At 44.6% G+C, this 13,427-nt stretch overlaps 2 protein-coding genes across 4 annotated transcripts in view; both read right to left on the reverse strand.

The window, feature by feature from the left end:
• Positions 1 to 6,508, reverse strand: part of CTNNAL1 (catenin alpha like 1) — a 50,261-nt gene extending 43,753 nt beyond the window's left edge. Inside the window, exon 1 of the mRNA XM_037047550.1 lies at positions 6,275 to 6,508. Within this exon, the coding sequence (XP_036903445.1) occupies positions 6,275 to 6,415 (141 nt within the window). The 5' untranslated portion in view covers positions 6,416 to 6,508. The remainder of the gene's footprint in view (positions 1 to 6,274) is intronic.
• Positions 6,509 to 9,590: 3,082 nt separating this feature from the next.
• Positions 9,591 to 13,427, reverse strand: part of TMEM245 (transmembrane protein 245) — an 85,316-nt gene continuing 81,479 nt past the window's right edge. For 2 of the 3 annotated variants that reach the window (XM_037047551.1, XM_037047553.1), the window contains one exon: positions 9,591 to 13,048. In XM_037047551.1, coding sequence (XP_036903446.1) covers positions 13,003 to 13,048 — 46 coding nt within the window. In that variant the 3' untranslated portion in view covers positions 9,591 to 13,002. The remainder of the gene's footprint in view (positions 13,049 to 13,427) is intronic. The other variant, XR_005066721.1, reaches the window with a different exon arrangement.

The raw sequence follows: 13,427 nt of genomic DNA on the forward strand, positions 1-13,427 counted from the left end.
CTCTTGGTTGTACTGTTATTCTTATTTTCTAGAATATTGGATAGCAATCTCTTGGTCGAAATGGATTTTCTTAGTTTACTTACTTATTTTGTGGGGAGGCAAGGCAGTAGTAAGTGAAGACCAGGAAGAAAAAACAAACTAAATGAAACGAAACTGGCCATAGCCCAGATGAAAGAACAAAGCCATACTTCCCTGGGACCTAAAGAGTAAGGAAGCCAGTCCAGAACAGAGACATTTGTCTCTGGGCTTAACTCAGGTGGATGACAAACGGGCCACAGAGTAAGCCTGAAAAGCTCGGGGGAGGCCTGCATGGTGGGTCTTACAAACCCAGAGACTGAAAGTAACCACATGGGGTGGTCTAAACGTAAAAATTCCTAACCAAGAGGGGGTCATGGTGGGTAGTCACGTTCTAGGCTGGTAAGCATCCTTCACAAGGGTCAGTATTCACCTCCGAAATTGTCTACTGTCTTTTTGCATCTAGAATGACATACCTTCGGAATGTCAGAATAATCTTTTCCAGAACCCTCGAAGGCACAACCGCAGGACTGGGGCACCAACCACATCCATGCCTTGTTCCCCACATACCTTCTCTCTGCTCTGTGAATGTTGACTGTCCTGTACTCACCAATGTAAAAGAAGTATGTGTCTCCCTGTTTTGACTTTTATCTAATCCCAGAGATTCTCTGCTTTGCTTTTTCCTACCTCCTAATCCACTGCCCGTGGATTTCATGTAATCCCTTCTTATATCTCCCTCTTTGATTTTGACGTCTTTTCCTGTCTGTGATAGATTTACTCCAAAATGAGCTGCAAAACTGCCATTCTCCAGAGCATTTCCTCAATCCGTTCAGATTTTGCTTCCCGGCAATTGTCATCAATTTGGCTCAAACAAACTCTTATAAGACTTTTTCTTAAGGCTGGATGTTCTTTTGTCAACATTTTTCAGTAAATGCTTAAAATTATGAGACACAAAAAACAGCTAATCAGCTATAGAAACCAACACGAAAGAAAGCACACCAAACCATGGGAGATGCTTTAAGAAGCAAAAAGAAGAGCACTTTCACTTACTTTATACACCATTTTATTGTTTGAATTTTGTGTTTTATCTTTCTGTTTTTCATTCATTATTTTAACCCTCACCCTAAGATATGTTTATTGATTTTAGAGAGGCTGGGGTGGGGAGGAAAAGGGGGGGGGAGAGAAGCATCAATGTGAAAGAGAAACATAATCACTTGCCTTCCCTCCACACCCCAGCTGGGTACCAAGCCCGCAACCTAGGTATGTGCCCTGACCAGGAATCGGACCTGCAACCTGCCTGGTGTACAGGACAACACACCAACCAACTGAGCCACCCAGCCAGGGTTGTGTGTTTTATCTTTGCAATCAAAAACACATATATATTCACACACACAAATTGGCAAAGAGGGCCCCAGGTGCACCCTATTTATCTCCAGCTTAGTGAGACAAGGATCCTGAAAAGCTTGCAGGATATTGCAGAGGAAAATGGGAAGACGGGTGAGCTACTCAGAAATGTAAAGGGTCTGTACATTGGTGAATGGACTGAATCTATCACAGACAGGAAAAGACTCGTGGGTGGTAGAATAACATTCCACACTAGGGTGGAGTTGTGTGGCAGATCCCCCTCCTCCCTTCCTTGCAAGAAAACATTTTAAGACTGGAAGTGGGAGTTTTGACAGGAAGAATAAAGTGATTATTAAAGAAGGTAGGGAGCTGTACTGCAGAAAATATGTTTGGGACTTAGCCCAGAGCTTTAAAAAAAGTCTAAGTTAGAAAATATGTAACAAATGAGTTTATATAACAGATACACACAGCTTAAAGAAATGAAACGAAGATGTATGCATGCAACCATGCAACCTTTGCCAAACTTGAGAGAACATTGCCAGAGGCCCCGACGGCCCGTGTGTGTGGTGGGCCCCTCCCTTTCTACGTCACCCCCATCCCTCTCCCCAGAAAAAAAACACCATCCTGATTCTGTGTTCATCTGTCCCTTACAACTACTGCACATTAGTTATATCCCTAAATAATATATGGTTTTATTTTGCTTGGTTTTGAACCTTTAATTTTTTTTCATTCAACACTATGTTTTTGAGATTCATCTGTATTGATAATCATACCTGTGGTTCATTCATTCCACTGCCGTATAGTATCTCACTGTATAAACATAGCACAATTCATTTAAACATCCCACTGTTAAAAGACATTTGGGTTGTTTCCGGTTTAGGGCCATGAGAAAAAAAAAAGATCAAAGTTAATGCATGTCTCTAACACACAGAAGCAGCAGTTTCTCTTAAGGGTATGGATCCACTCTCATGTGTTTTGATTTAGATAACCAATTGTCCCAAACCCGATTTTCCCACTGACCGGCAGCGCCAACTCCGTGATTTACTGAGTTTCCATATGCGTGTGGCTCTTTTTCTAGGTTCTCCATTACGTTTCACTAGTGTTATCTGCCCATCTCATCTTATACCCACGTTGCTTTAATTTACTATAGCTTCCCACATTTTGAAATCTGGTAGAGTAAATGCATCCACCCTGCTTCTCTTCTGGGTATTCTTGGCTCTTTACTCTTTCATATAAATTTTAGAGTTACCTTCATTAAATTCTACCTCTAAAAATCCTGTTGAAAGCCCTGGCTGGTGTAGCTCAGTGGATTGAGCGCGGGCCTGCAAACCAAAAGGTTGCAAGTTCAAATCCCAGTCAGGGCACATGCCTGGGTTGTGGCAATCACACATTGATGTCTCTCGCCCCCTCTTTTTTTCTTTCCCTTCCCGTCTCTAAAAATAAATAAATGAAATCTTTAAAAAAATAAAAATAAAAATCTTGTTGAAATTTTCAGTGGAATTGTATTAAATGTATGACTAATAAGGAAAACTGATGTGCCTATAATATCAATGCATCTGAACAGTGCCCCTCTCCCATTTATTTAGACCTGCTTTGGCTTTCCATAAAATTTTAAAATTTTCTCCATGAAGTTTGACATCTCTTTTGCTACACATTCCTAGGAGCCTCATTTTTATTCTAATATATTTTTAGAATTTATTTTTCCGTGTTAATAATGTAAAGAAATGGAGGTGACTTTAGTGTCCTATATTCAGTGAATAGGCTAAACCTTCTAACGTTTATAACTTATTTGCAAACTCTTGAGTTTCCCATGTAGATAATCGCATCACAATGAAAGTTCTGATTCTATGTTTACACCTTTCACTTCTCCTTGTCTGGCTGCACTGGTTAGGAGTTCCCGGAGAGCGTTGATCAGAGACGTGACAGCAGGCATCCTTCTCCTGCTTCTAGTTTTAAAGAAAATGGTTGTTTTAATTTTGACTTGTTGTTATAATGTTAACTGTAGGTTTTCTGCAGATACACTTTTTTAGTTTGCTAAGTGCTTTTTATCATGATTAGGAGTTGAATTTAATTGAATCCCTTTTTCTGCATCTATTGAAAAGAAAAAATATCTTTTCTAATATGTGAATGAAGAAAATTGCACACAATTGTCTAATATTGACTCTACGTTGCATTTCTAGAGTAAAGCCCAGTAAACCCGAAAATTTTTACGTGGAGGGTCAGGGAAGTTAGATGGTATCAGATAGAAACCCACCAAACTGTAGAATGCTAGTTCTCTTGTTCACCTCAAGACCACCTCCTCTACGGCATTATTCCCGACTCATGGTGCCTTCTCTGAGCTCTTGGATCATTTCCTACTGAAAATGCTCATTTGAAACTTGGCATGTGCTGTCCTGTACCTCGTTTGTCTCCCAACTAGAAGAGACCTTCAGAGAGCAGCAACTAGTAAGCACACAGGTGTCCTTACAACTAGTAAGCACACAACAAATGCTTTCTTAAAATACATAAAATATTCCCATGGGTAAGATTATGAAGTATGGGTAAAATTATGAAGTATGGGTAAGATTATGAAGTATGGGTTAGAAAATAATGCAGCATCCTAGAATGGGAGACTCCTGGACATGGGTTTTCTAGAGAGCTGTAATTTTAATCTGCCAACATTCACTGAAACTTAAAAATCATTCTTAATTGTACTCCATAATTTTCTGCTCTGTTAACAGTATTCTGGCCATGCTTTATAGACCTCTTAAAAAATGTTATGCATGATTTAACTCTTGCTCATCTATCATTAGGATCATCAGTTATGGTATTGTGCTAAAGATATTGATGTGGATATATCATGTGTGGAATGCAGAACCTCAGCTATGAGCCTGAATGAGTCTTGAATAGGGAAGAATAAAAAGTGGCCCTTCCCCTTTTGAAACTGACCTCTAGTTAACTCCCAGCATTCCTCCTCCACTCGCCTACTCCCACCACCCTTTTTACCCCAGAATCACACAATGCAGAGCTGTAGGACTGATACATTCTTAGCAGTGATACTGTGAAAAAGTTACCATTTCTTCAGATTACAACCACCTTCCAGCTTGTTTTTCCCTGGTAGACTCTCTTCTCTGTACCTGCTACTAGCTGACCTCATCACTACTTCTAATTTCTAGAAAGGACACAGCATATGGGGTAGTTTAGAGCACAGACTCCAGAGCCAGTCTGCCTGGGTTCAAATCCCAGTTTGACATGTGCAGTTCAGTCCCACTACAAGCTACTTAACCTCATTAATTCTTGGCTTCCTCGTCTATATAATGAGAATCAACATCTATCTACCTCACAGCATTGTTATGAGAATTAAATGAGTTAATATTTATAAGTGCTTAGAACATGGTCTGTTGTATAGTCATCGTTAAATAACTGAATAAAATACTGTCAACTTGAACACCACCACTCTCTTCTTACCTCTGTGCCTCTTAAAACTACTCCGGCATGTCTCATTTTGGGTAGTGGTTGTATTGGTGGTGGAGGCTGTATTTTGGCGGTGGGAGGCAGTGCGTGCACACACCTTACCTGATCCTAGCAATCCTTCCCACGGATCAGTGCTTCTCAGACTCCGAAGGAAGAGGGCGGGGGGGGGGGGGGGGCTTGTCAGGTGTACTCATTCACTCTTCTGTTAGCCAGGCTAAAATGAACCCAGGCGAAGATAATGGAGCTGTTCTTTTAATCAGCCTAACAGGAATCCAGGGACATCTGTGACAGGCGTTTTCAAGCATTAAAAATTTATGGACCAGCTCCGGGCTCCCCATCACTGAATATGTTTAAGCAAGGGACCAGCGACCAGGTAGGTGTCAAGGATCCTTTAAGAAAGATTTTTCTTTTTTAAATTTAGAGTCAGATCATCTTTAACATTCCTTCTACCTTTAAAATTTTGGCAATGCCAGTGTGAGTCACCAAGACGATGCGATCTAGTTGTGAGTCACACGACGCCAACGCGCTCCCAAGGCACAGAATTCTTCGCTCCCCGCCGCACTTGGCACAGGACCGCGCAGCGAGGTGAGGAATTCGAGCCCTCGGGCTGCGTGAACCGGGCTGGCGGAACAAAAACTTCTCTAACACTCGGCGCGTCAGTGAGCTGATTGCAGACTTCTGTTAGGACCGACAAATGCAATAGAGAATACGTCCCCAGTGGGATTCGCCAACGAGATGCGTGTCCGGATTCACTCTCAGGCAGTCCCTTCGCGCTCCGGAGGCCAGAGCCGACGGGAGGGAGCGGGCAGGTCCGGGGGAAGGGGCAGGGTGGCCCGGGGCTGAACGGGAGCCGGGCGAGCCGACACACTCCCGCGCGCGCGCGCGCGCAGGGGAGAGGGACAAAGGCCTCGGGGAGAGCACGCCGGACTCGGAGGCGGGCAGGAATGCCCCCGCCCGAGTGGCCACCGGTCCGGGGTTGGACTGGGGATGCAAACGTGAGCCGGCGGGGGGTTCGGGAGTGGCGACGAAGGTCCCTGTGTGCTGGCAGGGCCCCCGCGGGGGTCCTCTCTGCCTCCCGGGAGGTGGGCTCGGCCGCCCGCACTCCAAGGGGGCCTCGCCGGGCCAGCAGCTCCTGACCCGCAGCCCCGAAGCGTGTCGTGTGGGACAGGCCGGGCCGCGCACCTGCCGGCGGGGCACCCCGGGCCGCACCGCAAGCTGCGCCCCGCAGCCTCCCCTGCGGCTCAGCCCACTCGGCCTCGCCTCGGGATCTCTCAGGGTCCCGCCTCCCGCCGCCTCCGCCGAGGCGCGTCCCCGAACCCAGACAGGCGGTCCGACGCCCACTTCGTAGCGAGGGTGCCGAACGTGAGGCTACGGCTGTCTCCGGCCCGGCCCCGCAACGCGAGCACCGCCGCCATCACCGGACGCGGCCGGAGACGAGGGGCCGCGCCGAGAGCCACTTTACCTGAGAAACCAGCGGGAGCAGCGTCTGCTCCACCGAGCGAGTTTTGATCTCAAGTCCTGAGTCGAAGGTGAAGCCGGACGGGCCCGAGCCTTGCACTGCCCCGGCGCCGCCAACGCCGGCAGGGCCCGCAGAGGCGGCCATGGCTCTCCGCCCGTCGCACAGCCCGGACGCCGCGCCACTGCGGGCCCACCGCCTGCCAGCCAGCCCGCCCGCGGCTGCGGCACTGCACCCGCGCCGCCCGAGGCCCCGCCCCCGGGGCGGCCCCGCCCCCAGACTGCTCGGCCGCCGCCGCCGAGCCCCGCCCCTGCCTCGCTCCGCAGTGCTTTCCTACGGGGTCCGCTCCACAGCCCCGCCCCTATCCCGGCCCCGCCCCCGTTCTGCCCCGCCCCCTGGCCCGCCCCGACTCTTTTGAGACCCCTCTTCGGTGGGTTCCACGCATGTTTCGCTGCACTGGAATAAACAGGACACATGAGGGCCTCCCACGGCCACGTGTCCTCTTAGCACGACAAGGACAACCGCCGTCAGCAAAGCTTCCTGTCCTCCAGATAGATGACTCATCCTAACTCCCATTCAGTGACAATTTCTAGAAGCTGCGCTGGGATTGAAACTAACAGCAGAACTAGAGTCAAGGCTACAAAGCCGGGCTTTTACTGTGCGGTGGGAATTCCACCGGTTATGGTGCTTCCGAGGCCCATTTCCCCTCCACGCCGCTCCTTTTTCCACTTTCTCACCTTTAGTGAGATTCTGCTCCTTTGAGCTGGATTGAAGATTAAGTATTTGATTATGCGATTAAGTCGTATCTAGGTGCTCGGCGAGAAGGCAGTGGTTTGGGTATCTTTTGGCCTACTGTTCAGAGTTACTCTTGAGAAGGAAGTAACATAGAGCAAATGGAAAAGCTTCACCTACTATTCGATGTTTTCAAAATTACTTTCCCCCTAGTGTCTAGCACAGAACTGTTTCTTTACAGCTGTCCATTGACTGAAAAGATTATTACTGTTTATTTCCGACTAAACTCACTGAAGGGTAAGGCTAAGAAGCAGGGTCCCTGTGTGATTGGGATGGGAAAGCTGAACCCCCTTACCCTAAGGATTCCAGAAGCAAAGCCAAGAGGAGGTTGTCAGAAGCACACTCCCTCTGAAGGGGTCTGGGCATAAGCAATAGACTGAGAAGCATGAAGAAGTGCTTTGTGAACCAGCTCATCTGCTAACGAGACACCATTGGAGTAGAAAACACTGTGTGGCTCTTGCCCAGGATCATTTCTCCCTCCACGATGTCCAGTCGGTGAGCTGAACACCACTAGCTCGAGGTGGCAGCAAGCTCTTTCCCAAGCATCACTGACAGGTGGTCCGCAGTACTTCCACTGAGGGTTTCAGCACCACCTGCCAGTGCTGCGCTGACATCCCTGGTGTTGAACATAGCCACAACTTACGCTTGTTTTGTTCATTTAAAATGTGCTGTTCCTTTATACATTTTTTCTACCCTCTGATCTCTTCCTCCTCAGCCACCCCCACCTCACCATTTCCTTACCTCCCTACCTTAAGGCCCCTGTATCCTGTGCCCTGAGGGTTCCAACCTCAGCCTAGGACCCTTTCTTTCACCTCTTTACAGCGCCCAGTGTCCACTCCCTAGACACATTTTCCTTTATGTAAATTGCCCGTATTTCATAAAAATTCAGTGTAAGCTCTGGTGCCAAAGGAAAAGATATAAGACGTAAGAGACAGATGGATGTATTTATGAAAGTCTGACTTCATCAAAGATCGAATTTCTCAACAGAAATAAGACTAAGTTTACTACCTGATTCATTCAACACCAATTTTATTTCAAAATATAAATATTTTACGTTTACAAAGAAGTTACATCAATAGGTTGTCAAAGCAAGTTAAAGCTAAGAAACAGCATTGGTGAGAGAATAAAGACCTATTGTTGGATTTGAATACTTTTTTACTTTCGAACCTCTTTGCTTGCATGAGAATGCTGGGTTGATACATTTTCCAAAATTACATAAGCAACCACACTATATAGTCCAATCTTGGTTTCAAAATCAAATGGTATTTGAAATACACGGCAGTCACCTACACAAATGGCAGTGCAAGGAACTAAGAAGGGTTTTCTTTGGGATAGTTATAAAAGGAGTTACATTTTCTGAGTCACCACAATGAAGAAGAAACAGTGTTTGATAATAAGCCAAAATGTACTATTTTAAGAATTGCTTCCACACCTTTCATTGTAAAATATAAATCTAGAAGGAAAATATGAAACCGGGTGTGAATAATTCTGGACTTGGAGTCAGAAATTCTGACTGAATTCTGGCTCCATTATTGTGTGGTGTGAACTTAAAGGAAAACCACAGAAACCTTTCTGAGCCTCCAGGGCCTCATCTGATAATATGTAACATCTGCCTGTCTCACAAAAGTAGACAGGGCTGTTACGAAAGTAGTCCGAAAGCACCATACAAAAGCATCATTAAAAGTAATATCAATATGTCACCACAGCATCTGCACATTAATTGATCCTTGCAAAACTTGCAAAACTAAACACAAATACTGATTTCACACACCATAGGTGGAAAGACTCTATTACTTTACATACAGCTCTGAAGGGCAAATAAGTTTGCTTTCTAGTATCACACTAAATGTTGAGGTTCATTACAATTACTGGGTACCATGGAGAGAGATTTACCATTCAGACTTCCCATCACGGATGTCACCTCCTACAAGAGCTGTAAACTTACTGCAGAACCACGTTTCCCAAAGGACCAGTAAGCAGTATGTTGAGACGCTCTGAGAAAAGGACGATGCGGGGTGCAGTTTAAGGTCAAATAAGTCTAAGGAAACAGTCTTTGTCCCCTCTTATAAACTCACACTATACAATGTCATGTTTAAAACCTTTAGAAGTCCTACAGAAAGAAAACAAACCAACCATCTCTCAATTTGAATTAACCATGGAGTCCCTCCCCCACACACTTTTATTTTCTTATACCATTTAATAGCATACCTTTGAACTACTGCTATAAGGAACACATTTTTCCAAAAGCTACTCAACTACAAGGAAAAGGAAAGAGAAGTAGAACAATGGAGAGAAAAAAGGACCTATATTCTGTGAACTCTGTTACTAACTGGCTTTGCGTGTGTTACAAAAGCCACTGTAACCTATGGATTTCTTTCCTTCTCTAGAAAATGACAGAATCACTGAAGTATAAAGGCCCATTCTAGCACAGAATGTCTATGATGCTAGCAAATAGTTTTAAAACCAGAGGATTGTAAATCAAGTCTATCAAAATAGCTGTTCTGGTTTCAGGCAGTATGTGATTTTGGGGGGAAGGTCCTCACAGTTAATAAAATGAATATATTTTGATGGTAAACATGCAAAGGCAAGTAATTAATAAAAACAAAAGTACCTGTTCTTGGCTGGAACTAGCATTTGAAAGTCTGCTGTTAGAGAGTATTTCTACTGTGGGTCTTGGAAGACCCTCGGAGGAGACCAGACACCAGGACCAGAGTATGAGACAGGGTGCTTGCTATGAACTCAAGGGTGAAAGCTCTGGGTAGCTCACCTAAAATTACTGCGCTCCAATCTAACCCTCCTGGCCTGAATTTCCGAGCATTTCCCACCCAGCAGTGCCAGGTCCTGAAGCACTAAATACAATGAAAGTGAGAACTAGCAGTACTAGGAAGCCCTGAAGGGTCAGGATGGGTTCAGGTTGAGTTCCCACTGAAAAAACCAAGGTGAGCCAGAGGTCCTTATCTGCAAGCCCTTGAGCAGCCAGCCTTTTTACACCGGATAAACAGCTGCTATTTTCAAGGGCTACTGAGGCTGTTTAAGTAAAGCACCTCCATTACAATTCTTGGGTATTTTCCCACTGTCCAGAGTAAACCTCCACCAGTCTCAGAAGGAACGCCCTGCCAGCTAACCACCTCTAACGGAAGACAGTGTAGGGTTCTTGCAAATTTAAAAATAAATAAGACTGGTACCTAAGGCAGTCGGACAGAGATCACTTCCGGAAACACTGAGTGTGGTGAGAATTGTGAAACTGAAGAAGGACTTGCATGACATAGAGGTTATGCTGAATGTCACATGCCTTGCCCTTCTGAGAGGGGGGGGGCCATATTTGTGTGGAGAGCATTTATCTTCTCCTCCTCCATTCAGTTCACAACTGAATAGTCCATGTGAACTAATCTTTAACACAGCAGTAAAATGCAGGACATTGCAGTAGGGTTTCTGTACTCAGTTTGTACTGAAGCTACTTCTGCTTCATCAATGCATTTTATCCTTCTTTCTGGGTCAAAGACTAAGACTCTCAGGGTTGGTCATCTCTGACACTTGAGCTTGAGATTCCTACCTTTTCATACTGCTTGCTCTCCATGCCCTGTGAAAATTCTGCAAAACCTCTCCGTATCTGAGGGGGCATGTTTCTGTCTCTGTGGGTTCCAGGAAGCCCTCCTCTACCCAGTCTGGCTTCCCAATCCTCGCAGTTGCTGGGGCTCAGGGCTACTTCGCATTTAGCAACCAGGATGGTGCAGCCTGCGGGGCACCTCTGTTGCTGATGTTCAAGGTGATGATACTATGGGTGATGATACTATATCACTACCCGTTTGGGAAGCTCTAATCCATTCTCTCAGAGCACAGAGTCCTCCCCACTACCTGTGGTATTCACACAAATAATTACGACAGGCTACAGCCATACATTAGCTCAAGTTCAGTTTTTTGCAACATCACTTTGTAAAGCTCAAAGCACTTTGGAAGAACATAATCTGTATACGCACTCTAAATCTTTGTGTATATCTACCTCATACGAATATGTGCTAATTATAGCTATAAACTTTTCCTTTACGCAATTAACAAAAACAAACCTGATTTCTCTTTTAACTCCTTTAATACAAAATTTTCTTTTTAGCAATACATATGATCTACCCTTTAACGTGAGAGGCCTTCTCATGAGTTACTCCCTACGGCACCTTGCACAGCATCTGGCAGGCAACCTAGTTTGGCAAACTCTCGGTAAAGGTTTTACTGAATGAATGATTAAACAACAGGCTGCAGAAAATAATGAGGTATACAGTGGCCGAATGTAACACCTGGTGATATATCAAATTATGCTTGTTGAAGGATTCATAGTAAAAATAAGAGACCTACATGTAGTCTCCTGTACAAACAGTCAAAGACCTTATTGTAGCCTCCCTTCTAGGCAGAGTTTTTCTTAAGAAATATCAGAATAAGTTTCAGTTAATTATCACTAACAATGCTTCTTAGTCGGAAGGGTTTTAGAAAAAAATAGTTTCTACTTTTGTTTTCCAAAAAACGTGATCTCTGATACTAAAGAACCATTTCCCCTCCATATTCCCTTAGGGGCAGGGAAGGAGCCTGAGGACCATTTTCTACATAATGGAAAGGGCACAAGGCCGAGAGTTCGGTTCTAGTGCCAGCCCAGTCATTAACTGTAGGACAAGTCCAAGGACTTGGATACCTAGTTTATCTCACTGCACTGTAAACACTGTAAGATATTAAGAAGAAACACTACAGTATAGCAGAGTTTGAAGGCTTATGGAGTCAGAAGATTTGAGGTCAAATCTTATTAAACTTCATGACTTTGTGTTGGTCACTTTTCTGAACCTTGGCTTCCCCATCTGTGTGAAACTGTTACAAAACAAGACAAAGCTGTACGAAAGGTTATGTGATGTTGTTGTGAGATAATTACACTCAACGAGACCCTGCAAAATGTAAAGCACTATGCTGGTAATTGTGATATCTGACATACTTAAAAAGTCACAATTTAAGTCACCAAGCGTTCACCTAGAGAGTCGTATGTGCAAGGCACTGTGCTGAGTGATGGAAAAATGCTGCATGAAGACCAAATTCTAGCCTATCGGTAACTAAGTGGCAGAATTCCAAATAAAGAAACAGGGACACATTAACAAACCAAAGTCCTGCTGCACCTGAGATTCTTCACTTAAAACATTTTGACAGAAAAAAAATACAACTTGAATTCTAGCATATTGTTACCATTAATAGCAGCTTACACATATTTCACTTCAGTGTGGTCTGCCAAGTTTTGGAATTCTGGCAACAGCGTAATGGGAGATGGAGGAAAAAGAAAGTGGACAAAGATCTTTAGTCCGTCTGTCTCTCCTATGGTTGCGACATACAACTAACTGAACTTGAAATAAGCTACTTTGCCCTTACACTTAAGGTCTGCTCTTCTTCGGACAGGACTGTATACTGTGGGAAGTAGACTCATTTTCTTGCTCAAGCAACTCCATACTCAAAAGTGAAAGCCCTTTTCATCGACAAGTGACTGCCATCGAAAAGTGTACGAACAGATTTCTTAAAACAGGAGAAAGATTATATTGTACATCCTCTTGACAGCAGGTAGTTTAGGGCTCTCAAAAATAACTTTATATATACATATTTTAATCATAATATAGATAAGCAGAGGGGGGAAATTTCAAGCCACGGTACCAGTGTACAAACTGAAACTTTTCAAGCCATCTCAGCCACGGTGAGGTGTGCAAACCACATTTCAGAGCTCTAAAGCTGTGCTTCAAAGTGGCAAAGCGGCCCACAGCAAGCTCGCTCTTGTCCACGTAGTCTGTATGGAAGGCCAGGAGGCTTCTGCTCCTCTTCCTGGGCTCTGCTTGCCAGGCACAGCCGAACGGACAGAAGGCCACAGCTGAGCTGAACTCACAGTCAAGGTTAAACTTCCCAGAGAAACTACTGCAGCGGAAGCCACGTCAGTCTACTGAAGATTTCACATCTTCGGAAACGTCATGGAAAGTCCTAGGAGAAGAAAAGATGAACTGATGATTACTTTTGCTTTTGGAAACGAGGGAGTGGGAAGAATAAAACCACAGAGAGACTAAAAAAAGAAAGGAAAAAGAGCATCTAACCAGTAATTAATTGCCATAGAATAATAATACCTTGCTTTTACCATCTGAGAGCCTTGATGAGGTGAGACAGTCATTTTTAATATTTTCACGAGTTGATATTTTGAATACTGTTTCAAAGTCTGCTGGTTGTCTCTCATTCTTTAGTAACAAGAAGCCCAGTTCTTTCTGCTGAGTCTGCTAGCTCCCATCCAAAACACTGTTTCCTTTGCAACTAATGACCATGTGACTAAATTCTAGCAAATGAGATGTAAGTGCACATGTTGTGTGCC

This window comes from Sturnira hondurensis, unplaced genomic scaffold, assembly GCF_014824575.4.
Source record: "Sturnira hondurensis isolate 20B ecotype Veracruz unplaced genomic scaffold, ASM1482457v3 Scaffold0006013, whole genome shotgun sequence".
In the NCBI taxonomy this organism is placed as follows: domain Eukaryota; kingdom Metazoa; phylum Chordata; class Mammalia; order Chiroptera; family Phyllostomidae; genus Sturnira; species Sturnira hondurensis.